Source organism: Ambystoma mexicanum, chromosome 9 (genome assembly GCF_040938575.1).
Source record: "Ambystoma mexicanum isolate Mex_15411 chromosome 9, UKY_AmexF1_1, whole genome shotgun sequence".
Taxonomy (NCBI): Eukaryota; Metazoa; Chordata; class Amphibia; order Caudata; family Ambystomatidae; genus Ambystoma; species Ambystoma mexicanum.
Window position 1 is genome coordinate 175494761 of NC_090931.1, and position 25757 is coordinate 175520517.

The following is a 25757-nucleotide window of genomic DNA, read 5'->3' on the forward strand; positions in this document are numbered from 1 at the left end:
GCACGGGGTTGGGGGGGGGGGGGGGAGGGGGAACCCACGGCAGTTAAAAGGTTAAGGATAACTGTGTGAATACTTGTTTTATTCTGAACTCTCTTTTCTTGAACACTCCTCTCAAGGATATTCTAAATGCAACAGTGATACTTTTTGGTCAACAGCACCCTAACTATTGAAGTCACCTGAGGGTGTAGGTAATGCCTGGATGCCATCCCAAAAGGGTATTTCTTTAGAAAACTAAGAGTGTGTATTTTTTGAGTGTATTTGTGTGTTGCTTTATATTGCTCCCTTCTGAAGAAGGCTTATTCTGACTGTTAAATACATTAATAATTGTTTAATCAAGAAACCTTGTGTGTAAGACTTTAATACTTGTCACTGGGAATCTCTGTGTAACTCGCCTACAGCTCACATTGACCCCTCTTGAGATAATCCTGCTACTCGACCACACTACCAATCTGTGTAGTACAGACTTATACCAAAGGTTGGGTCGCTATAGCCAGATCATCAGGGTTGTTGTAGTGCACCCAAAGGGTACTGCATACAATCTTGGCAAAACACCCGGTATGTGGTTTAGGGGTGGTTTGAAAACCTGTGCCTCGGGCGATGTTCGAGTGTACACCCCACCACCTTCCCACCCGACGGAACTCCTAGTAGAGAGGAATCTTGTCCGCGAAGCTTCCAGACACTTGTATCTAGCGAGTATCCAGGAACTCCTGAAGAGGCCGCATCTGCAACCTCCAGAGCCGGATAAGGTAGACGCAAGACGACATCATGCTGAGCAGTGACTTGATGGTCCGTACATTGGCGGTCTTCAGTGACAACAGCCGTTGCACTTTCCCCAGCACGGCCGCTACCCTCTCGTCTGAGGGAGACGCCAGGCAGGAGACTGTATTGAGCCTGGCTCCTAGGAACAGTGCGTTCTGCAATGGTGTAAAGCAGGACTTCAGATCATTGATAAACTCCAGATCCGTCAGTAGCTGGACGGTCCTCTGTGTGTTTGACGGCTACCTCTCTTGACTTGGCACGGATGAGCCAGTTGTCCAGGTACACGTGTATCCCTCAGACATATGGGCCGCCACTGGTGCGAGGCACTTCGTGAACACCGTGGGCGTCGACTTTAAGCCAAAAGGGAGGGCCATGAATTGGTAGCGTCTTTCCTGCACTACGACGCATAGTAACTTCCAATTCTTCCTGTGAATGACGATGTGGAATTAGGCATCCTCCAGATCCAGCAATGACAAGAAGTCTCCTTCCTCCAGTTGGCAAAGCACGTGCTGCAATGTGACCATCCAGAATTTTTGAGACTTAAGGTACTTGTTGAGCCGCCGCAAGTCTAGAATGGGCCTCCAGCCCCTTTTCTTTTTGACTAAGAAGTATCTGGAGTAGACTCCGGAGCCCCGGAGCCTCCTTGGAACTAGCTGTATCGCACACTTTCTTAGCATGGCCCGTAGCTCCTGCGGGAGCTGATGGATGTGCTGCTCCTGCCTGGTCACTGGAGGAATCTGTGGACACTTTTGCTGAAACTCCAGGGTATGTCCGTGGACGAGAGTTTCTAGCACCCATCTGTTGGTTGAGATCTTTTTCCACTCATCAACTAATCCAGTCAGCTGGCCTTCCACTGGGGTGCATAGGTGGGGATCCAATGTCCTGGCCGGTTCAGTTCTGCTTCAATGCCTGCTTCCACCTTGGGGGCGATGATGGCGCTGACCACCTCTACCAAAAGCCTTGTAACAGACTCTGTAGGCCTCCTGGGTCGTGGACTGGGAGGGCTGACGGTACGACAAGGAGCGTCCACCAAAACCCTTCGTCGATCTGACCGACTTTCCGCTGGAAGCATGAAAGAAGAGCAGTGCTGTTGGCGAGTACCGAAGGCACGAGCCGTATCCGTATCAGTCTTGATGGCCTGCAAGGACTTGTCGACGGCCTTCCCGAAGAGGTTATCTTTGTCGAAGCGCATGTCCAGTACCCTCGTCTGTACCTCTTGGCGGAAATTGGTAGCCTTCAGCCAGCCTAGACGATGGAGGCAGACACCATTCCCCATCTGTTCCAAACCTGTGTCTGTGATGTCCAGGGCAACCGTGATGGCATGGTCCGATGCCACTTAACCTTCCTGAGGAGTGCAATCACCTCCACCTGTTTGTTGGGTAGGACCTCCATAATCGGACCTAGCTTGTACCACAGTCCCGGTCGTACCTGGCCAGGATCACCAACCTGTTGGCTGTCTTGATGGTCGACGCTTGAGTAAATGACCTTTCTCCGCACTGCGTCCAACTTCTTCCCCTTGCTGTCCAGAGGGACGGAGGACAATGATGAGGGGTTAGACAACCTCTTCCTCGCAGACGCCGACACGACAGAGTCCAGCGACGGTTGCAAATGTAGGCACTTGGGTGCAGACTCCGGCACCCAGTACTTTTTCTCCCGCCAATCCCGCTTGGCCAGGGCTGAGCAAGGATTCTTGAGGAGGGCTAGGCCTTCCTCCCACATGTCGTCTGGGGGGGGTGGGGCTTGGGGGGTCACTCCGATGGTCCACCCGCTGTGACGATATCATCATCATCATCCGTCGTGCCCGTCCCCATCGGGGGAGGGTTAGGGCACGGGGTTTGGAGGTTGATGCAGAGACGTCGGATAGCACTTCCTCTTTTTAGCCGGAGGCTGATCCGGAGAGCCACTGGGTCGGGACCTGTGGCATCCTCTACTGAATTTCTGAGACCAGCGTGTGAAGGGTCGAAAGGATGTCCAGGGATACATCTCTTGGATGAGCTGGTGTGGTCGGCACACTAGGCCCTGTGCCGTTGTCGCCATCAGCGTTGCCACCGTCGTCATCCTCCACGTCCTCGTGGACTGTGTTGCAGGGACGCCCGGTCCTCGTCGCCTGAGGACAAAACATCCATGTCTTGGGGTACAGCCTGTGGCTGGCCTGGGACTACGTCATCCCCCCACCCCCTTTTTGCACCCCGAGGGGTCTTAGCCAGGCTCAGCGACGGCATCCTCTTCTCCGGTCTGCCAGGAGACTTCGCCACCACCCCAGCTGAGGCCCCCCGCCTCGAGGTAGGGACACCATGGGCCCATTAAGGGCTACCTTCACAGGGTCAGCCCCTTCAGCCTTCGAGAAAGAGGCGGCCAACAGCTCTATCGTCTATCTCCTGCGCCACCTGGGCCTTCTTGGGCAGGTCAGCCACCGGGCTTCACCCACAGTTGGGCGACTTCCTCTTTGTTGGTCTTTGATCGTGCCCTGCCTGTCGAGGGAGCCGATTACGCAGCGGCCCTGACTGAAACTGACTTGCAGTGCTTTGCCTTGTCCTGGGCCCCCACAGATGGAGCGTCCTCAAAGGACTTAAAAGCCCGCTCATCGGAGCGGCCAGTCCCAAGTGAGGCATGACCCTGCTTGGGGCACAGGGCAGAAGCCTTGGCGTCTAGCCACACCGCCAGTCTACTGTGTTGACCCTTCATCGTTCGCTAGGAGAAGCTGAGGCAAATTTTCCAATCTCCCTCTTTGTGGTCCGGATGAAGGCAGTAGATGTATGGAAGGCGTTTCTCCTCCACAAACACGTTCGGCAGTCCGCATCTAGTGCAGAGCTTGAAAAGGGAACTTCCTCACTTTTCCTCCGTCATGGTCAGAGGTGCGGAGTAGGTCCGATGGACTTCTGGAAACTTCCATGAAAACAACGATCCTTGCCCTTGAAGGGTGTTGAAATTCACTGACAAACTGATCCCCGCTGTCGGCAGATGGAGAGAAGAGCTCACAGTCTTACTTGACAAAAATAGAACTTTTTCAGTTAAAAAACGTGACAACTGCAGAATAGCTCACAGAGCAAAACTCGAGGACTCCCAACACTTTAACGTACAGTAAAAATCTGACGATGACTGCCAGAGGATGGGCTTAGGGTGAGGGCAGTCATTGGCTGGGTGCAGTATGGCCCAGAGTACAGTGATTGGTTTAGAGCAGAAATACAGTTTGCTGAGGATTCCTGGCATGGCGAAGGGGGAATATTCATGAACATGTGAATCCATGCCAGACCCCATGCTGGAGACTGACATGCATTACTTACAGTAATAGCATTTCTGATGATTGTATCTGCTTAGAGTCACATGCTGTGCATTTATATAATACCACATTTAGGTCCCATCCGGGAGCCGGGTTTGAAATAGGGGGATGAAGTCTTCCAACCCCTTCCATGAAAGACTTAATTACAGGGATCTTCCACCACAAGACCTTTCTCTGATGTACGCTGAAAGTGCGGCTAAGTGGACCTTCAGGGAATCAAAAACCAGGCCCGAGTCCAGTAGATGAGTCAGGTACAGGACAATGTGTGTGGGTGAGCAGTCTATAGGACTGATGCTCTTGGAATTACACCAGATGACGAAGTGTTTCCATTTATTGGAGTAGCAATGTCATGTTTTAGGCTTTCTTGCCTTAAAGTAAGTCCATGCATCTTTGAGGAAGTTGGCGGTGCCCAAACTCTATGACCTCAGGAGCCAGGCCGCTAAATTGAGAGTTTGCGGGCATGGGTGTTGTGTATCCCCATTGTCCTGTGATAGCATATGGTATGGGTAAGGTAGTTTCATTGGAGGGTCGATTGACATCTTCAGCAGATGGGAGAACCAGGGCTGGTGGGCTCACATTGGGGGCCACCAATATCACTGTGACTGGTTACTACGCACAATCTTGAGTAGGGGATTCGGGGGGGGGGAGCTTAAACAAATTTCCCCGACCATGTTATCCACAGACCGCTCCCCTCGGAGCAGTTCGGAGGGTACCTGGAGGCGTGATCTGGGCATGCCAGGGGACCACTCCAGTGGTGATAGTGCGCAGTACAAATGTCCTTTAACATTAACATTGTGAGTTCTCCAGAGTTGCGAACAGGTCGATCTCTGGGAAGTCCCATTCCGTGAAAACATTGGAGACAATGTTTTAGTGTAATCGTCATTCGTACTCTGTGGGTAGAAGGAAGTCTCTGGTGAGTACGTCCACCAGAGGATTGAGATCCCCTGGAACATGGTGAGACAGGAGGAACATCTTATGTTTGAGAGCCCACTTCCATATGTTCTGGGACAGTTTGGATAACCCCAGTGAGTGCCCCCTTGCGTGTTCAGGTAATACATGACCGTGGTACTGTCCGTGAGGATTAGTACTGTCTTCCATTATAACTGTGTCTGAAAGGCCTTCAGGGCTTTGAACACTGCTTATAGCACCAACAGATTTATGTGGTTGGATGCTACTGCTGGGGACCAAATGCTGTGCACCGTCTGTTGGAGGAGGTGGGACCCCACCCTCCCCCCCCTTCACCCAGTGAGAGGTGCGTCTGTCGTGAGAGTGATTTCTACTGCAGGGGTGCTGAAGGTCTTCCCCTTCACAAGGTTCTCCCTCGACAACCAATGCAGAGAGAGAAAGAGGGCTGCTGAGACAATCACTAGATCGTCCCATTGTCCGCTGGCCGGACACCACTGGTTGTTGAGCCACTCTTGCATGTGGCGCATGCACAAACGTGCGTGTGGGACTAAATAAATGCAGGAGGCCATCATTCATAGCAGTTGCATGGCTTTGCGTACCGTCACCTCCCGACTGGCTACATATTGAGGGATTTGAAACAGCATGTTTTGAACCCTTTCGTTGGAGGGTAAGACAAGGCCATCTTCTGTCTGAATCAGAGACCCCCAGAAATTGATTGACTTGGCTGGGGTCTAGTCTGGACATCTTTGTTTATTGAGAATCCATGACTGAAGAGTAGATCTATAGTCTTTTGGGTGTTTGACAGGAATGTTCTGTACAAATAACCTGTTATGAGCCAGTCATCGAGGTAAGGATAAACTGGAATGGATTGCCTGCGCAGGTGAGCCGCCGCTACTGCCAGCACCTTTGTAAATACCCTCAGGGCTGAAGCAATGCTGACGGGAAAGACCTTGAACCGATAATGCTTGTCCTCTATCATGAACCTTAGGTATTTTCTGTGCACTGGCAACATTGAAACGTTAAAGTATGCATCTTTCATGTCCAATGTTGCCATGTAATCCCCCTGTGTTAGAAGTGGGATTACCTCTTGCAGTGTTATCATTCGAAACTTTTGTGGTTTGACAAATTTGTTCGCTGGGCGCAAGTCTCGCACAGGTCGCATGGTGAGATCCTTTTTGAGTACAAGGAAGTACACTGAATAAATACTCTGGTTTACCTGTAGAACGTCAATGACTTTGATTGTGCCCTTTTACTACAGGATCTCGACCTCTTGCAGTAGGATTTTCAGATTTTCCAGCGACAGTCGCCTGGTCTTCGGAGGTAGCTATCGAGGTGTTTGCCTGAACTCTATACAGTAACCGTGGGCGACGGTCTTGAGCATTCACTGGTCTGTGGTAATTCCCTCCCATGTGTGGAAGAATGATGTTAACCGTCGCCCCGAACGGGGAGGCATGGGAGGGGACCTGGATCGGCGAGTCATTTCGGATTGGAGGACGGCGAGCCTCTAGGGGTGGTACTCCTACCCCTTCGTTTGACACAGCGCTGCTATCTAGACAGAGGTTGGTGGTCGAGGCAGCTGACCCCTGTCCTGAAGACCATGTGTTTCCAGCTCCATATTGATTGTGCAGGAAACAAGCGAAAGATTGTCTGCGAAGGGAGCGGCGAGGGCTTCCACTACGCTGCTGAAATGGCCTTTGAGTTATCTGGTTCAAGGACTTCAAAGTCTCATGTTCTTTCTTCGCTGTTTCTAGTGCCTCATCTACCGCTTTAGATTCCTCCACCGGTTTGTTAAGGAGGGCCGCCTGCGTTTCTTGTTTGAACCCCAAATTTTTCAACCACACGTGCCTCTTCAATAGGGTACCATGGTGTTAGGCAAAGTTTGTATGCAGTGCCCTCTGGGAACACTACAATCAACTCTGACTCCAGGTATAGGAAACCCAACCTTTGGTACAAGCTTGTACTACACAGTTTTGGTAGCATGTTGAACAGCCAGGCTTATCTCAAGAGAGTTTGTACCCGAACACTCTCCTTTCCCCCTAATACCCTCTGTGTTCACCTGCGATTGAAAAAAAGACAGCCTCTCGTAATCAATTTAGAAAAAATCTTTAAGTTTTAGGGCTCAACATGCTTAAAAATACTTGAGATATAGCATCCATTGATCGTATAGAAAACGATACACCAATATACAGGTTAAGTAGTGCAATGGTTTGTGTAAAGAAAGAAATGAGTGACCTTTACTGTCAATGTTTGTGGTGACAGTGGTTTACACAAGACAAATAGACATTTGTGACATGGAACAACATAATCGATAACACAAAATAATTGTTTTTGAGGACAGAGCCAATACACTGTTTCAATAGTGCGTCTACACCGGGGTGTTTCAGCCGTCTATGTGGGCTTGTTTTGCCTCATCTTTCTACAGCCTTCTTCAGAACGGGATGCTGTGTGAACTGAGAGTTTGTGCTGTGGGGAAGGGAAGGGAGAATATAGTCAGGGGAGTGTTGGAGTGAACATTGATTCATATAGATTCCACTCTAACACTCCCCTGACTATGTTCTCCCTTCCGTTCCCCACAGCACAAACTCTCAGTTCATACAGCATTCCGTCCTGAAGAAGGGTGTAGAAAGATGAGGCAAAAGAAGCCCACATAGACGGCTGAAACACCCCAGTGTAGACGCATTATTGAAACAACAGTGTATTAGCTCTGTCCTCAAAAAGAATTAATGTTGTGTCATCTATTATGTTGTTCCATGCCACAAATGGAACAAGTTACTTACCTGTAACTGTTGTTCTCCAGCATGGGTCTGGCATGGATTCACATGCTCATGAATATAAGAATACATAGCAGTATACACATGCACAACCACGGGAGGTGGCAAAAGGCTCAATATCAAGCAATACAACAACTCAACATTAAGCAACTCTTACCTCCTCACCAGGCTCACCTTAGACGAACAGGTTGCGCAGCACTGCCTGGCCGACTCTGGACTCCTCCCTGGAATCCCGGTCGACGCAGTAGAATCTTGTGAAGGTGTGCGTCGACCTCCACGTAGCAGCCCTGCAGATGTCGAGCAGGGGCACACCAGACAGGAACGCCGTAGTAGCAGCGATCGCTCTGGTCGAATGGGCTCTCGGACGGCCGGGCAGCGGTCGGTTTGCCAACCGGTGACGGTGCATGATGCAGCCGGAGAGCCATCTGGAAATGGAAGTCTTCGAGAGAGCCTTCCCTTGATTCACAGGTCCAAAGTTCACAAAAAGCTGTGATGTCTTCCGGAAACTCTTTGTGCGGTCCACGTAGAACTTCAGCGCTCTAGCCACATCTAGGGAGTGCAGAGTCCTCTCAGCCGGCGACGAAGGCGACGGGAAGAAAACTGGCAACATCAAGGGCTCGTTGAGGTGGAAGTCTGACCGCACCTTGGGCATGAAGGAGGGGTGCGTCCTCAGCACCACCGTCGTGTCGTGAAAAGTCAAGTATGGAGGCTTGCAAGACAGGGCCTGGATCTCTCCCACTCGTCGTGCAGAGGTGATGGCCACGAGGAATGCTGTCTTCCACGACAGAAACTTCAACGGTACTGAATGCATAGGCTCAAATGGGGCCCCCATGAGCCTAGTTAGTACCACGTTGAGCTCCCACGCCGGGGTAGGGGCCTTCACCGGCGGGAATGATCGGAACAGTCCTTTCATAAATTCCTTCACCAGACGATGAGACCACAAGGACGCCCGTCCTGTAGTTCTGGTGTAACGTGAGACGGCAGCCAGATGTACCTTGATGGAAGCGTGAGATAGGCCAGCCTTGGCCAAAGACAGTAAGTACGGCAATACTTGAGGGGCCGTAATCCGCAGAGGGTTAATCTTCTGTGCTGGGCACCAGACAGAGAACCTCTTCCATTTGTGTCCGTAGCACTTGAGAGTTGAGGATGCCCTGGCCTTTGCAAGAACCTCTCTGCAGTCGGCCGGGATGTCGTATCCTCCAAACTCTAGTGCTGCAGGAGCCAGGCCTGGAAGTTCAGCGAGACTGGTTCGTGATGCAGAATGGCACCTCCTTCTCTGGAGAGAAGATCCGCGTCTGTCGGTAGCTTGACTGGTGTGGACGCTGACAAGTCCAGAATGTCCGGGAACCAGATCTGCCTTGGCCACGCCGGTGCAACGAGGATCATCCTGCACCGGGACCTCTTGAGCTGGTTGACGAGCCGGAGTAGCAGCGGCAACGGCAGGAATGCATAAAGGAACAGGCCGTCCCAGGGGAACGAGAAAGCATCGCCCATGCTCCTCGGTTGGGGAAACCTGCTGGCGAACCTCCGGCACTTGGAGTTCACCGCCGTCGCGAAGAGATCGATCTGGGGTTCGCCCCATCGTCGGTCCACTTGATCCTGGCGCAGTTACCACTCGTGGCACGAGCGTAGCTCCCTGCTGAGTGAGTTGGCAATGGTGTTTTTTTATCCCTGCCAGATGAAAGGGTACCAGAAACATCCTTTGTGCGATGGCCCAATGCCACAGATCCTGGGCTTCCTTGGACAGGGCAGGGGATCTGGTTCCGCCCTGCTTCCGAATGTAAAGCATCGTGGTGGTGTTGTCGGTGAAGATCCTCACCACCTTGCCCTTGAGGGACGGAAGGAAGGACCTGAGGGCCCAGAACACTGCGCGGAGCTCCAAGATGTTGATGTGGAGAGTCTTCTCCTCCGAGCACCAAAGGCCTCTCGCGTGGAGGCCCCCAGTGTGCGCTCCCCAACCTTCCAGGGAGGCGTCCGTCGTCACCTGGTGGGCCGGGGCTAGGAAGCCTGTTCCCGCCGTCAGATGGGCGCGGACACCCCACCATCATATCGCCTGACGGAACGTTTCGTCGAGCGAGACCCTGTCCTCGAAGCTGCCCATCGTCTGGATCCAGTGGGCGTCGAGGAATTCTTGCAAGGGCTGCATGCAAAGTCTGCAATGGGGCACCAGATAAATGCAGGAGGACATCATTCCGAGGAGGGACTTGATAGACCTCACTTTGGCCACGTCCGTGGCCAGTAGACGTCGCATCTTTCCTAGGATGGTCCTTATCCTTTCCTCCGACGGTGGGGCCCGCCGCACCACTGTGTCAAACTGTGCTCCCATAAACAGGGCAACTTGCGACGGGACCAGGTGGGATTTTGGAAAGTTGATGGAGAACCCCAGGTCCGTGAGCAGCTGGACGGACTTCGCAGTGTGTTCCACGGCAAGCTCCCTTGTCCTTGCCCGTATGAGCCAGTCATCCAGGTAGGGGTAGACGTGGATCCCCTGCAGTCGCAGCCGCGACACCACCGGTGCTAGGCACTTGGTGAACACCCTGGGCGCCGATTTTAATCCAAACGGGAGGGCCTTGAACTGGTAGTGCCGCCCTTTGACCACGAACCTGAGGAACTTTCGGTGTCTCTTTAGAATAGGGATGTGGAAGTAAGCATCCTCCAAATCCAACGACGACAGGAAATCGCCCTCCTCCAGCTGTCCCAGCATGTGCTGGAGGGTGACCATCCGGAACTTCTGTGCCTTGATGTATTTGTTTAGCCGTCGCAGGTCCAGTATGGGACACCATCCTCCTGTCTTCTTCCTCACGAGGAAGTATCTTGAGTAAACTCCGGAGCCCCGAAGCCTCTTCGGGACGAGCTCGATGGCACCTTTCCTGAGCATCGCCCGTACTTCCAACAGCAGTTGATGGACGTGATTTCCTTAATGGCCACGGGAGGAATGCGGGGGCACCTCTTCTGGAACTCGAGGGCGTGCCACAGGGCCAGGGCTTCCAGAACCCAACGGTCGGTGGAGATGGGACTCCCACACGCCGACGAACTTTGTCAGCCGGCCTCCCACCGGGGTGCTTCGGCGGGGGCCCGACCCGACGGACGGTTCAATCCTGCTTGGAGGCCGCTTTGCCTCCTTGACCACCTTGGCGACGACAGCGGGATCCACCTGACTTGCCGCGTCCCCTGTAGGCCTCCTGCGACGAAGACCTTGCCGCTTGACGGTAAGTAGAGGAGCTGCTGCCGGCTCCCTTGGAGGCACCCTGTCTGCCTCCGGAGCTCCGAAAGGACGGCCGTCGCTGTTGGAGCACCCCCAGTGCACAGGCTGTCTTGATCGCCTGAAGGGATTCATCAACCGCCTTGCCAAAAAGGTTGTTCCCATCGAAGGGCATGTCCAAAACCTTGATCTGAACGTCCTGGCGGAAATCCGTCGCCCTGAGCCATCCTCGTCGTCTCAGGCAAACGCTGTTGCCCAACTGACGGAAACCGGTGTCGGCGATGTCCGTAGCCACCGTAATGGCGTGGTCCGAGGCAATCTCACCTTCCTGCAAGATTTCCAGGGCCTCAGCCCTCTTGGCATCCGGAAGGAAGTCCAACAGAGGGGCGATCTTAAACCACAACTCCCTGTCGTACGGGCTACGATGGCCAGGGCGTTGGCCGCCTTGATGGTCGTCGCTGCAGATGAGATGACTCCGTCGTCCCATCGCATCCAGTTTCCTACCCTCGCCGTCCGGAGGGGAGGTTGAAGTCGAGGCCGAAGCCCCCCCCCCCCCGCTTTCTTCTTGGCCGCCGCCGAGACGACCGAGTCCGGGGTAGGTTGCGCTCTAAGGCACAAAGGGGCAGCGTTGGGGACCTGGTACTTCTTCTCGTACCGGTCCCTCTTCGCAGGAGCCGTGGCAGGGTTCTTGAGGAGGGTGAGCCCCTCATCCCAGATGTCATCAAGAAGCGGCACGGCGAGGACAGTTTTCCTTTTAGCCTCGCGCCACTGGTAAAGGAACCCCTCCTTTTCCTCGGGGCAGAGCTAGAAGAGCTCGGATGCCCTGGAGATCATTGCATGGAAGGATCCAATCTCGTCGGGCGGGGACGCCCGGACAGGGGGCGACGGGGGACAAGTCCCGTCGTCGCCTCCGTCGTCATCCGTACCCGTCGTAGTCATGTCCATGCCTGTATCATCCCCGTGGGTAGTGGACCGGGGGGAAGACAGAGAAGGCTGCAGAGGCAAGAGAGGAGGTCTAGGATGCATCCTCCTCCTCTTAGGCGGTGGGCTCCCCGAAGGTCCTGGCTCCGGATCCTCCGTCGCGTCTGGCTCAGGCTCCTCCGTCGGGGGGAAAGGGGCAACCTAGTCCTTATCTCCGAGCATAAGGACTGGATGGCTGACAAATGGCCGCCGGTGTCCTGCGGCGCAGGAAACGACGGGCGCGAGGGCTCTTGAGGAGCCTCGTCTGCGTCGTCACCGCCCTTGTCGGGATCCCTCCCGATGGGCTGTGTCTCCTCCACGACTTGGATGAGCTCCTCTTCAGAGGTCGTGTCCGTATCCACGACAGCCACCACCCCCTCCCCCCTTTTTCCAACAAGGACTTTGTGGGGGTCTTCTCGATGGGCCTGAAAGACTACTCCCTCCGCGGTGGCAGGGAGACTCTGGTACCTGAGGGCGCCTCCACTGGTGTAGCCTCCACAGGCTGAGCCAGGGACACGGCGACATCCTCAATCGAGGTCCTAGCGGGGTGAATCACGGCCAACGTCACCTTCTGTACGCCCGGGGCCTTCACCTTCGGGGGAGGGTCCGAGCCTCGCTACCCCTCTGCCGGAGTCTTCGAGATCGACCGGGGCCTCTCCAGAAGCTTCGCCTGGTTCTCGGACTTCCTCTTACCCGAGCCAGAGCGTTGGCTCATGGTCGATGGCGCCGGGGAGGGTGCGCCCTGCCTGGCAGCCAAGGAGCCCAACCGTTTGGCGCTCCCGGTGCCCGCGGACTCGCGGTGGTTAGCCTTTTGTTGGGTCGCCGGAGCACCCTCACAGGACTTAGAAGACCGCTCAGACTTCTTCTCACCTGTCGGGCTCTTACCTTCCCAGCCAGTTGGCGAGACGGAGGTGGCGATCCTTCATGGTCCGCTCCGACATGTTTCCACAAAACGCGCAGTCCTTTTCCTTGTGCGTCTTGTCCTCATGGAGACAGTAGAGGCATAACGAATGCTCGTCCTCCTTGAAAACGTTCTGAAGCTGGCATCCAGGGCAGGTCCTGAATAGCTTCCCGGGTGTCGAGCTCCCTTTCTCCTGGGCCATGTCCGGGGTAGGCCTCGGAACTTCTGGAACCCTCCAAAAGCGTAACTCGACGAAATCTTCACCCTTGAGGGGCCTAGAAAACTCCGAAACGGATCCCCGTTGATCGGAAGTAGAAACGGTGGAGCTTGAGGCTCTTTTAACCGAAAAAATTAGAAAATTTCCTGAAAAAAAGCGCAAAAACGCATAAAAAGCTCGAGAGTTAAGCACAAGGACTCCCAACACTTGAACGTGCGGTAAAAATCTGAGAATGGCTGCCAGGGGAGGGGCTTAGGGAGAGGGCAGTCATTGGCTGGGGGCAGTCTGACCCAGAGACCAGTGATTGGTTACTACTGAGAAAGACAGATCAGAAACGAAACTGATACTGATTTTTTCTATACCGAGGATTCCCGGCCTGACGACGGGGAATATGAGCATGTGAATCCATGCCAGACCCCATGCTGGAGACGTCTATTTGTCTTGTGTAAACCACTGTCACCACAAACATTGACAGTAAAGGTCACTCATTTCTTTCTTTAGACAAACCATTGCACTACTTAACCTGTATATTGGTGTATCGTTTTGTATACGATCAATGGATGTTATATCTCTCGTATTTTTATGCATGTTGAGCCCTAAAACTTTTTTTAAAAAAAATCAAGATTTTTTCTAAATTGATTACGAGAGGCTGTCTTTTTTCAATCACAGGTTAACACAGAGGGTATTAGGGGGAAGGAGTGTGTTCGGGAACATACCCTAACCTATTCAAATGTATCATTATTTCAATATTCAGCCTTCCTGGGCAGAATAGGTTTCAAACCAGGAGCCCCTTTTTTTGAGCTCATCTCAAGAGGGGTCAATGTGAGCTGTAGTGGAGTTACACAGACATTTACAGTTACAAGTATTCAAATAAACTCCTACACTCAAGGTTTCTTGAATAAACAATTATTCATGTATCAGTCAGAATAAGCGTTCTTCAGAAGGGAGCAATATAACAGTAACACTCGAAGACACTTCATGAAAAACACATGGTTAATATCTCTAAATCAGTAGATACCCTTTTGGGATGGCACACAGACACAACCTACACCCTCAGGTGAATTCAATTACTAGGGTGCTGGGGACATTAATATATATATTACTGTTGCATTTAGAATCATGGAGTACGATGTCAAAGGAAAAGATTTAGAACATACAAGAGACCACAAATATTCTTAAGCAGGCAAATACTTTTGGATCCCCCCCCCAGAAAGAGTCATTTGATACAATAAGCTAAGCCAATGTCAATGGGCCGAAGTCTTATATGGGATGAAGCACCTCTGGTAGGTAAATGGAAAAGTCTTTGCACAATGTTTTACAAATCTTTGAAGAAAAGAAGCATCAAATGTTGGGCCACACGCTGATTAGACGTGAGTAGTAGAAGATGCAAGCAACTCTACAGCAAAAGGTAAGTTCTGTCAGACTTTGTACAGTACCTTAGCAATGAGGAAATGATGCAGCAGATGACTCCTGTGTTCCTGTGCAGCTCTGCAGGTCTCATTGTTTGTGGGCCTCAGTCGTGGGGACAAGAGGGAGGACATCAGGGGACTCCTGCAACGCACTGGTATGGTCAAAACTTGCAACCGGCAAACTTCACTTTCAGTGGCTGTTCAGTTTTTCAGCTCCTTGTGTGTACTGCAAATAGCAACACTGCGGTTCCTGGCTGTCGAGATGGACTTTCCTTGCTTCTGGGAACCCGCACTCTGTTGTGGGGGCTCAGGCTTGGGCAGTCCTGCTTCCTGGGAGTCCAGAGGATCTTCCTGGAGCTCTTGGGCAGCTTAAAAGCAACGCACACAATCTGGTGTTCCTCTCCCTGGCTATAAGGTTCCCAGCAGCAACTCTGTGGAAATTCAACCAGCTCTGAGATGGATGTCCAGGTGGCTTACTTTGGAGTGGATTGGTCCCACCAACTCAAGGGGAGAAGTCGTCCTTGCAGGGACTGCTCTGTCGATGCGAACTTGGTGGTTCAGCAATGCAGCAGGGCTTCACCAGGTAAACCAACGGTCCAGGAGTTGCAGCAGGCAACCCCTTCAAGTTCTTCTGTTCCTTCGTCCAGTGGTCGACTCTGCCGTCCAAACCAAAAAAAACTTGCCTTTTATTCAGTTCTCTCCCATTCATTACAGCCTATCTGCCACTCACCCAGCAGGGTGGCTTTCCTTGCCGGACAGTCATCCGGCCAATCACAGAGTGCATTTGGGTCGCCTACCCCAGACACCCTGGAGCCAGAGGCGGCCTTCACTCATGAATCCCGCCAAAGGCAAAACGAACAGTGGGACCAAACCGGGTTTGGCACGCAGAGTAAATCTCAAGAAGGACCTTTCCACCAAAAAATGGCGAAAAAAGCCGACCGGGCAGCCTTGGGTGCTTTACTGCAGCTGCGAACGCAGCCCACAGTAAATGCACACCATGGTAGTTAAAACAAAACCACTGCCACCAGCCATTCAGTGAGAAAAGGGTAACAAACATTTTTTACATGAGAAGCTAGACAAAGGGGATACTAGGTAACCCCTCCAGCACCCTATTGTAAGATTGTGTGCGCTAGGGCTAGAAAGTTACACATGTAAGTAAAGTCAATTTCACTTTACTGCTCTTGGAAACAGTAGTTTAACCAAGAAAAGGTAATTAAACCTTTGGGAAATCTGAAAGACTTCCCTGGGCCACTGCACCGAGGATGCTGTGTGAGCCAATGTAAAAGATGATGCCTATGGAGTTTGTCAGACTACACAACCAAAAGAAACAGTGTACCAATTCACATAAAATACATGCGAGAGGGTGAAAAAAAAAATGTCACACTCTCTCTAGGTTAAAAACTATCAAGTCCTCAAAATCCAGAAAAGTTGCTGGGGTCTCTAAGGTGGAGGGAATTAGCACATTTCTGAGAATTCTCCCCAAACACTTGAGCCAGAGTTCTCCCTACTGTCTCTGCAGCATCAAAGGTAGGTTTCACCTGCCTCCCCTCTCACACAATCGCCAGTAGACATGACCGTGTTGGTTCAGGGACCTCTTGCAGTCCCTTCTTAGAAAAGATTCCACTGAACATCGCTGTAGCTGGCCAACAACGTAGTAGTGTTGGCAATTCTGGTGGAATAGGCTGCCTCAGTTGTGACCTGCTTCCCCAAAGCATCCAATTTCTTGCAGTCCTTATCCAGCGGTGCTTCGCCCGTGGACAAGGATACCCCTGCTCTTTTCCGGGTCGTAGTCACCACCAGGGAATATGGCGTGGCATGTCCCCGAATGTAGAGGGGGTCTGTAGGTGAGGGACGAAAAATCTTCTCAACCCATGGGTTCACAGCTCGTTTGCGATGGTGTTAGCAAAGAAGGAGTGATAAACTGTTTAATGGAGTTCAGTGCCAGTGGTTTCACCTTCAGAATATCCTCCACAAAGTCGGTGTCTAGCACTGCTTCTTGAATGGCAATCTGAAAATGTTCTGCAGCTTTTTTCAGAATAGCATTAAATGCCATCTGGTCATCTACGAGGGATGCCTGTCTAATAGGAGATGGGGGGGGGGTCCATGCCCAATGTGTCTGGATCAGGTGTATTGGTTGGTGACAACCATGGTGCATTATCCACTGGCTGATCCATCCCCCCCCCACCCCCCCCAATCTGGGGCCTGGGCAATAGGGTCCTCAAAAGGGATAATCTTCCTGAACATACAGGTCTTGAGGAACTTCCTCTGGTTCCATCAAGTCAAACACCTCCAAATGCAGGGGGAAGGAGGTCCTCTGAAATTTGGATACAGTAGGGTAAATGTCCTCTTCACTAGGCCTCTTAGGTGTGGTAAACCTTTCTGAAAAGCCTCCAACTTTGGAAAGTCTATCCATACACCCTTCAAATCGGTCTCTGGTCCATAAGGAGGAGCCAGAGCGGTCTAGAGGGAGTGGGGGGGAGGGCTCCCCTTGGGCATCCGAGTGCTTAGTGCATCGAGATGTATCTGCAAGAGTCTTAGCCAGGGGCTGGGGACCTTCAGAATAGTCTTCTGCCTTTCTCGGCATGTGAACGTAACCCTCGACCTGTCTTTGGGCTCATTAGCCGCTGAAACAATCTTTGCGAGACTCTCGCGTATGTTCAGAGTCTCTGGAAGGTGTTTCAACTGTACTAGTGCCTTCGCCGTAGTCTTAGACGTTGCTGGTTCCTTCAGCGTCAGCGCGCTCTGAAGAGGCGTCTCAACGCTCTTGTGAATTTTGGTGCCGACACCCTTGTCAGTGCAATGCCCGGACGCATGCCGCTTAGGCGGTTGCGGGTAGGGCTGCCGACCCTGTGGATCGGTGGGTTCCGTAGAGGAAATAGGCATACCTGTTGGCACCTTTGACCGTCCCGACTAGTCTGTTGAGCCGGTGCGGGAGGGTAGGGGGTTGTGTTTTTACCTTTATGAGTAGTGTGTGCGTTCCTGTCGCCGGGGGTGCACTCCCCATAGCAGAACCGGTGGCCTGCCTGCCGGGGCCGGACAGGCCGTAGTGAGGCCGCTCCTAAAATAGATCGATGGCATCCGTGATGGAGCCACGGCTGTCGCTCAATTCCACGTCACTCTCGGCGCCTGTGGCAGCGGGGGAGCTACCCTCTGCCTGCATCATGGCATAGGCCACCCACCGTTTAACTCGATGCTCTTCAATCGTCTTAGGACGCAAGAGCTGGTAAGGTCGTCAATACGCCTCATGGTGATCGAGGGAGACACTTATTGCACCTCTGGTGCGTGTCCTTCCAAGGGTACTTGACTTTACAAGAAGGGCAACATTTAAAAAGGTATCCGGTCCATAGCATGGGGCCAACAGTATCATGGTGATTGGTTCCTGGTGCATCTTGTGCACAATCTTGTTGAGTATGGGAGTCAGGGGTGGGGGAGCGTAAACAAAATTTACCTGACCATGCTATCCAGAGCCCGTTCCCCTTGGAGCAGTTCTGTGGGTACCTGGAGGGGTAATCTTGGCATTCAGCGGTCTCCAGAGGTGCGAACAAGTCGATCTCTGGGAAGCCCCATTCTGTGAAAGCATTGGAGACGATGTCTTCATGTATTTCTCTACGGGCAGCGGAAATCTCTGCTGAGCACGTCTGCCAGAAGACAGAGTTCCCCTGGAACGTGTTGGAACAACAGGAACATCCTTTGTTTGAGAGCCCATATCCAAATGTTTTGGGACAGCTTGGATAGCCCTGGAGAGTGGGTGCCCCCTTGTTTGTTTAGGTAGTACATGGCTGTGGTGCTGTCTGTCAAGATCAGGACTGTCTTCCCCTGTAACTGTCTGAAAGTCTTTCAGTGCTTTGAATACCGCTAATAGCTCCAACAGATTTATGTGGTGGGACGCTACTTGTGGGGACCACACGCTGTGCACCATCTGCTGAAGCAGGTGAGCCCCCCCCCCCTCCCACCCCGCAAGCGAGGCTTCTACTGCAGGGGTGGTGAAGGTTTTCCCCTCGACCACCACTGCAGGGAGAGAACGAGCGCTGGCGAGACAACTACCAGATCTTCCCATTGTCCGCTGGCCTAACACCACTGGCTGTTGAGCCACTCTTGCATGGGACGCATGCGCAGACGTGCGTGAGGAACTAATTAAATGCAGGGCGCCATCATTCCTAACAGTTACATGGCCTTGTGAACCGTCCCTTCCCGCTACATACTGAGGGATCTGAAACAGCATGTTTTGAACCCTCGCATTGGAGGGGAAGACGAGGATGTCTTTTGTCCGAATTAGATTCCCCCTAGAAACTTTTGCCTTGACTGGGATCTAGGCTGGATTTCTTCTTGTTGATTGAGAATCGCATACTGATTAAGAGGTCTATTGTCTTCTGAGGGTTCAATAGGCATGTTTCGTAGGACTCCCCTGTAATGAGCCAGTCGTCGAGGCAAGAGTAAACCGGGACAGATAGTCTGCGCAGGTGTGCTGCCGCTACTGCCAGTACCCTTGTAAACACCCTTGGTGCCAAGGCAATGCAGAAGGGTAGTACCTTGAACTGATAGTGCTTGTCCTCTATCATGGACCTTAGGTATTTTCTGTGCGCTGGCAACATCGAAATATGAAAGTATGCATCTTTCATGTCCAGTGTTGCCTTGTAAATCCCCCTGTTTCAACAGCGGGATTACTTCCTGTAAAGTGACCATACGAAACTTTTGAGGTTTGACAAACTTGTTCACTGGGTGCAAGTCTAGCACAGGGCGCATCGTGAGATCCTTTTTGGGTACAAGGAAGTACCCTGAATATATACCCTTGTTTACCTGTAGAATAGGGACGACTTCTATGGCGTCCTTTCCTAGAAGGGTCTGCAGCTCTTGCAGTAGGATTTGCAGGTGGTCCGGCATCGGGCGTCTTGATCTTGGCAGTCTGAATTGGGGTGGTCGGGCAAATTCTATACAGTACCCGTGGGCGACCGTCTTTAGTACCCACTGGTCTGTTATTTCCACCCATGCAGTAAGGAAAGATGTTATACGCCCCCCAACCGGGGTGGCATGGGAGGGGACCTGGATGCGCAGGTCATTTCTGACCAGAGGACAGAGCACCTCTGGGGTTGGAACCTCGTCCTCTACCTTTCCCACGCCGCTGTCCTCTGGGTGGATAAGTGGTGGAGGTATTAGACCCTTGTCCCGAATTCCAGTTGTTTCCTGCATTATACTGGTTCTAGGGAAAACGAGATTGGCCGCGAAAGGACCAGTGGGAGACGCTTCCTCTCCGAGGAGAGGGTTTCTGGGTAATTTGTTGAAGGGACTTGAGTGTTTCATGTTCTTTCTTAGCTGTTTCAAGAGCATCAGCCAATGCCTTGCCAAACAGGTTGGTCTCCTCAACAGGTTTGTTAATCAGTGCTGCTGGAGTCTCTGGTTTGAAACCGGAGGTCCTCAGCCACGCATGTCTACCTGAGCAAGGTACCTTGTGCCAGGGTTCTTCCCGCTGTCTCGGCAGCGTCCAGAGTGTTTTTGAGCACATTCTGGTTCACCTGCTTGCCTTCGGAAACAATGGCAAGCAACTTGGTCTGTGTAGGTTCTTGCACTTCTTGCAGAAGTTTCCACTGGATGTCTGCATAGCTGGCCAATGGCATGGTGTTAATGGCTATACGGGTGGAAAACGCAGCAGCAGTTACCCTTTTTCCCCCCAGTGCATAAAGTCTCTTGGACGCCTCATAGGGCGGTGCCTCTGCTGTAGACGGGGGAACACCAGCCCATTTTCTAGTAGTGCTAACCACTAAAGAATCTGGAGTGGCATGACCCTTGATGTAGGCAGGGTCGGTCGGAGAAGGCCGAAACAGCTTCTCCACCCTAGGGTTCACCACCCTGGTTTGGACTGGCGTCAGGTGCCAATCTCCTCTTGATTGAGGTCAACAAAGGGATGGCATGGCTGGCCGGAGGTTTTCCTCCACGAAATCAAAATCTGGTAAAGCCTCTTGAGTAGAGTTCTGAAAATGGTCAGCCGCTTCTTCTTCAAGATGGCGTTGAAAGCCATCTGGTTATCCTCTGCGGAGGCTTGGTGAGCCGGAGTGGAGGTGGGGGAGGGGAGGTTAGATTGAATCTATGCACAGGACATCGGGGTCCTGGGTGGGAGTAGGGGACGTCCAGGGTTGAGCATCAACCCGATGGCTGTCCTTCCAATTGTCCATAAAACCTGTCTGATCATCCACATTGTAGTTAGTTTTCCAGAAAGGTGCCATCCTCATCCTGATCCTAAGTGTCCATAACATCATTATCTGCGAGGACACAGGTATACTCTGCATGTGGATCTTCCATGGTCCTTTGAAACTTGGATACTGGCATGGAAGGAAAGTCTTTGAGGCCTCTTGGGAACAAGGGTCACAGAATAAGAGACATTTTTCTAATATGTCCATACATCCCTCAAATTTCTGCCTGGTCCATGAGGATGAACCAGAGGGGTCCAGGGGAGGAAAGGGTTCATCTTCTCTGTGACGTCAGGATTTGTCCTCTAATGTACTTGACAAAGGCACAGGACTCATTGTAGTCCTTGCGGGGTTGAGGGTGCTGTGGCTTCTCTTTCGGCACGTCCCTAGGCCATTCTTTGTGCTTCGCCGCCTCCTTCGACCGTTCCTTCAGTCTAACTGCTGAAGTAATCCTTGCAATGCCCTCGCCAATGGTCGGGGAATCTGGGCGGTCTACCGGCTGAATCGTAGGCTGAGTGGTGGATTTTGACACCACCGCCTGAACCATAGGTGGAGAGGTGGATTTCGGCACCACCCGGGCCTTAAGCGGCGTCTGCGCGTCGTCCTGGAGCACCTCGACATCCGCCTGTCTTTTAGTGTTAGCGCCCTTTACTTTGGATTGCCCAGTCGCTGGCCGCGACTGGGTTTGCAGGGAAGGCTGCTGATCATGCTGATCAGAGGATCCCGTCGAAGTTTGACGGTTCCATTGGCGCTTTCGTACGCTTCGACAGTGCCGCCGAAGCAGAACCTTGGGTTGTGCGTTTGGTGGTATGATCGTGTGCGCCCGGGTGTTTTCCCCATAGCGTGACTCAAGTCAGGCCTGGTGGGGTCGGGGACAGGCGTTGCTGACCGAGAGAAGTCCGCCGCTAGGTCAATGGCTTCTGACACGGATGCCTGGTCATTGCTAGTTCCCCCAACCCTTTCGGCGGTTGCAACAGCGGGGGAAGAACATTTGGCCTGTAACATGCCGTAGGCCGCCCACCGGTTCAAGCGACGCTCCTTAAGCATTTTAGGGCGCAGGAGTCTACAGTCCACGAAACTCACTTCATTGTGGTCGAGGGGGAAGACCGTTGTTGCACCTAGTGTGCTAGTTTTTCCACGGATATTTGGCCCTGCACGAGGGACAAAATCTAAATGGTGTCTTTTCCATAGCGAAAGATAGTTACAGCAATAACACCACCCAGGGAGCAGAGAGGGTGAAAGAGGAAAAGCATACTTGTAAAGAATATGTCCATCCCAACCTCACTCTCCCTACTCTGTAGGCCGGCCAAAAGGCCTGGCCATGTGGACGGTGGCGCCGATGGGATCAACATGCGTGGAAAGTCTGCAGCAGTCTTCAGCGTTGTTTCACAGGATTTAACAGTCAAAGTAACTTAACAGGAATAACGACAAAGTCCATAATAATGACAATACCGCTAGCTCTACGTAAGAACTCCGCATTAGGGTGACCAGTAATCTGGGCAGAAAAAACAATCTGAGGGACACCGACGTGTGATGGATTTTGGGTACACTACACGTCACGTTAGGGATAGTGTTACAGGCACGGACATGTCGACGTCCCCTTTTCGATCCTCGAAAGACAAGATGCAATACTCTGCGATTACCACTAGATATTGGACTATATACACAGCATGCGATTCTAAGTAGATACACAAGCATCAGAAAGTAGATTACAACATTAGATTTTACCTGCTTAGAATAGCTGTGTTCCATTCCTGAAAAGTGTTCCTTTTGGTGTAGCTGACCTTGAGTTGCCTGGAGCATCCAAAATTAGTGTAAAGAGTTCTTGCTCAACTTAGACTGTGTTCCAGTGAGCTGAAAAGCAACTGCGATTGTACATTACACCAAAAAAAGTCTTACTCACCTAGTATAACTGTGTTATCACAAAAGTAGTAGAGGTGTATACTGTTCCTTGAATCTGTGTTACACTATTCAAAAAGGTATATTTGCAAGTTGGTTGACTATGTGATTTCCTTGTCGAGTGTTCCTGCATAACTGACAGGGTCTACTACCCTTGTATTAATGGAAAGTAACTTATGGTTTTACTCCCCAAGAATAGGTGTGCCCTATACCAAATGTGTATACAAAGGTCTGTGCTTTGATCTGTGTATTTAAAAGCATATTGTTGTGTTTTTATAATGCGTTTATATGCTTTATGATAGTACTAACTTACCCAGGAATCTCTTGGTCTGCTTGTATGAAAAAGAAACCCTTTATTTGTACAATACATAGTGTGTCAGGGTTTCTTTGGACCATATGTAAAACATTTATTTGTGCTGATTCTACAGCCCTCTCTCCCTCCTAAAATAAGCCTGGCTGCTCGGTCTACATTACCATGAACTCAGGTGGTACAGTCATATACTAAAAGTGGAGTCTTATACCGTCTCAGTTGAATGGTTTTACTACGCCCTTAGTTCGACTTCAGAGAAACTGTCCTAACAGCGGGCTTACCTCCCAAGCCACAAAGGGGGTGTCTTGCCATGGGGACCAGGTCCAAACACTCTTGATTCATCACAGTGAAGTGTATTTTCTAGATTTGTGCATGGACTAATTGTACGCCTGTCGCAACCTATGCCATTCCATTGTGTTGAACCTTGTCGCTCGGACCACGTTACCTACACTTAGAGGGGGTTGGCTTCCCTTGTCAGGTGTGTTAGCCTTCTCCTTGGGTTACCGGTTGCAGCATTAGAGGGTGGTGCAAAACCTACCTTAACAGCCAGCCAAACCGCTTTGGTCCAAGACCTGGACTCTCCAGCCTAGGCCTTTCCACACTGGGCAAGACCAGAGTTGCCGTCCATTGCTTAGCAGCCTGCAGAGGCTGACCACCTTTGACCATGGATACCTTGTTCTCTCAGAATACCAATGTGGCAATAGAAGAAACAGGTATCGTACCTAGCAGTGCCCCTGCTCTCTTGCCATCTAACGAACATTGGCTCTGGGCATCATCAAGCAATGCCTCCACTCTGGAGAGTTATGCAGGCACTGTTGAGGGAGGAGGGGGAGAAATGCAAGCCTTTGATCTCTATGCAGTCCCTATTCTACGTGTAGCTCCTGAACTTCTACCTCATTACTATACCTTGTTATTTGTCCACCATCAACCCTCCGATTTCTCCTCCAACTTCATCCCTCCTGCCGTCCCTACTATTTTCCATGTCACAGCTTCTAAATTGCACTTTACAAGAATTAGTTATGGACACTCACTTACGCCTGTGTCTGTGCATACGTACACCACTCTAAAGATACTCTAGAACAACATGCTCCACGTTTCACAGGCAGACAATTGGGCCAATGCAACTTACATCAAACCCTTTAGTTCAACATTCCACCTTCTCCCCCCCCCCCCATTTCCCCCAAGCTGGAGCCTACCTATTCCTGAGGTCCTCCATCTCCTGCCGGATGCGTGCAGTTTCTTTGCGGTATTTCTGGATCAGCTGCTCATCCTCTTCAGTCTGTTCACTCTGCTTCTGCAGTTTACTGATTAAGTAATCCTTGATGACGGACAGTGTGGCTGTGGAGTTGTGGGCCAAAGTTTGAACCACTAAAAAGGCAAGAAAGAGCAGTGGGTACCGAGGCAACCCATTGGAAAAGGATAACAAGCGAGTCCCGGCTCAAAATGAGCTCAACAGATTCCCAAGTTCTTATTTGCCATTTCCTATCCAAGTTAATCATTGCGCTGCTTTGAACAGTGATGCAAGAATGTAGCCCTTGCTCTGACTCAAGAGTGTGTGATATGGGGCGGGGCATAGTACACCTACCCAGAAGTGTGTACACACAGTTCACCATTACCCAGGATAGTGTGGTACAGTGGCCAGTGACAACTCTTGCCCATCACCATCCAGAACACAAGTTATTGCCATTCTTAGCCAGCAATGAGTGCTTCAAAGGACAATAATAGCCCTTCCCTAGTAGTCAGAGGCATCACTATACCCAACAATGTGCGCAAGACAGCACCGGTTACCTAGTAATGCGTTACACAGGTCAGTGCCACAGCTCATCTCCTAGCATGAGGCACACAGGCTAGAAATGCTCTTGCTCAACAGAGTACACCACTCAGGGGAGCACTAACACTTACCTAGCAGAGGCGGCATCAGGTTCTTCTTCTCAATGTGCTGCAGCGTTTCTGTGATATATTCCTTGCAATCTTCCTCTTTCCGGGCAAAGTAACTCAGTGCCTGCTCCCAGAGGCAGGGCTCTTGATCCTCATACAACTCGCACACCTCAATTACTTTGCGGTACTCCTCATTCTGCATGTGGTAGTGCATGATCTGCTGGAACCTGGGGGCATGAGCAAAGGAGGTCAGATTCAGAGGACCACATTCTGCATGATTTCACAAGACGAACTGCCCTGGGAGTAGCTTGGGTAGACTCATTGACACTGCCAATGCTAGAGGACAGGGTGGGAGACGGCTGAGAAATCACAATTGGTAAGTAAGGTTTTAGATGAGAAAAGCACAAACTTACAATTTGCCCTGCTCATAGAGGTAGAGGACTCCATCCTTGAAGTTGTGCATCTGGCAAAGCACTAAGGCCTTGTCAAAAACGGTCACAAATCTTCCACTCTTTAGTAGGGAGATGGCTTCCACTTGCAGCTGCTTCTTTACCTGCAAGGAATCAACATGTTGAGATCAGCAGACAGACTTGACTTCGGGATATCCAAGCCAAGAGCTGCAGCTGGAGAACAAGGAGCATAGCTGCCCAATGTAGGATGCTGCCACATGTGTATGAATCCACTCGCTAGCTTGGTCTTCTCCGTGCGGAACACCAGTAAGATGCTGCAATTGCATGGAGCAAAGTGGTTTCTAAGCAGTGCTTTTGCTGGATATGACTAACTGCAGAAAGTAGGTGTACAAAGCACACTGATATTGGTGCTCAATAAAAGTATGACTGTTTAAAGAGCCAGTGGATTATTAAGACTGACTGCTGGATGTGGGGCTATTCAAATATTAGGCTTTAGCCTTTGCAGGAGGGTACTGTCCACAGGAAATGGCCAGCTTTGCCAGCCATTACTGGATACATGTGAGGGAAGTAAGGGTTACTGAAGTACGCTGCCTTTTCATATAGTTTTTTGCTGGACTGGAGTCTGAATGCAAGTGAGCATGTGTGCGAAGAAGAGCAACTGATAAGAAACCGC

General features: G+C 51.4%; 1 protein-coding gene across 1 annotated transcript in view; it reads right to left on the reverse strand.

Annotated features, from left to right (window-relative positions):
- The window catches only part of VPS11 (VPS11 core subunit of CORVET and HOPS complexes), a 314076-nt gene that overhangs the window by 115434 nt on the left and 172885 nt on the right, over nucleotides 1–25757 (reverse strand). The window contains exons 12-14 of the mRNA XM_069614391.1: nucleotides 25088–25227; nucleotides 24699–24901; nucleotides 23993–24164 (exon numbers count right to left, since the gene is read on the reverse strand). Of these exons, the coding sequence (XP_069470492.1) occupies nucleotides 23993–24164; nucleotides 24699–24901; nucleotides 25088–25227 (515 nt within the window). The remainder of the gene's footprint in view (nucleotides 1–23992; nucleotides 24165–24698; nucleotides 24902–25087; nucleotides 25228–25757) is intronic.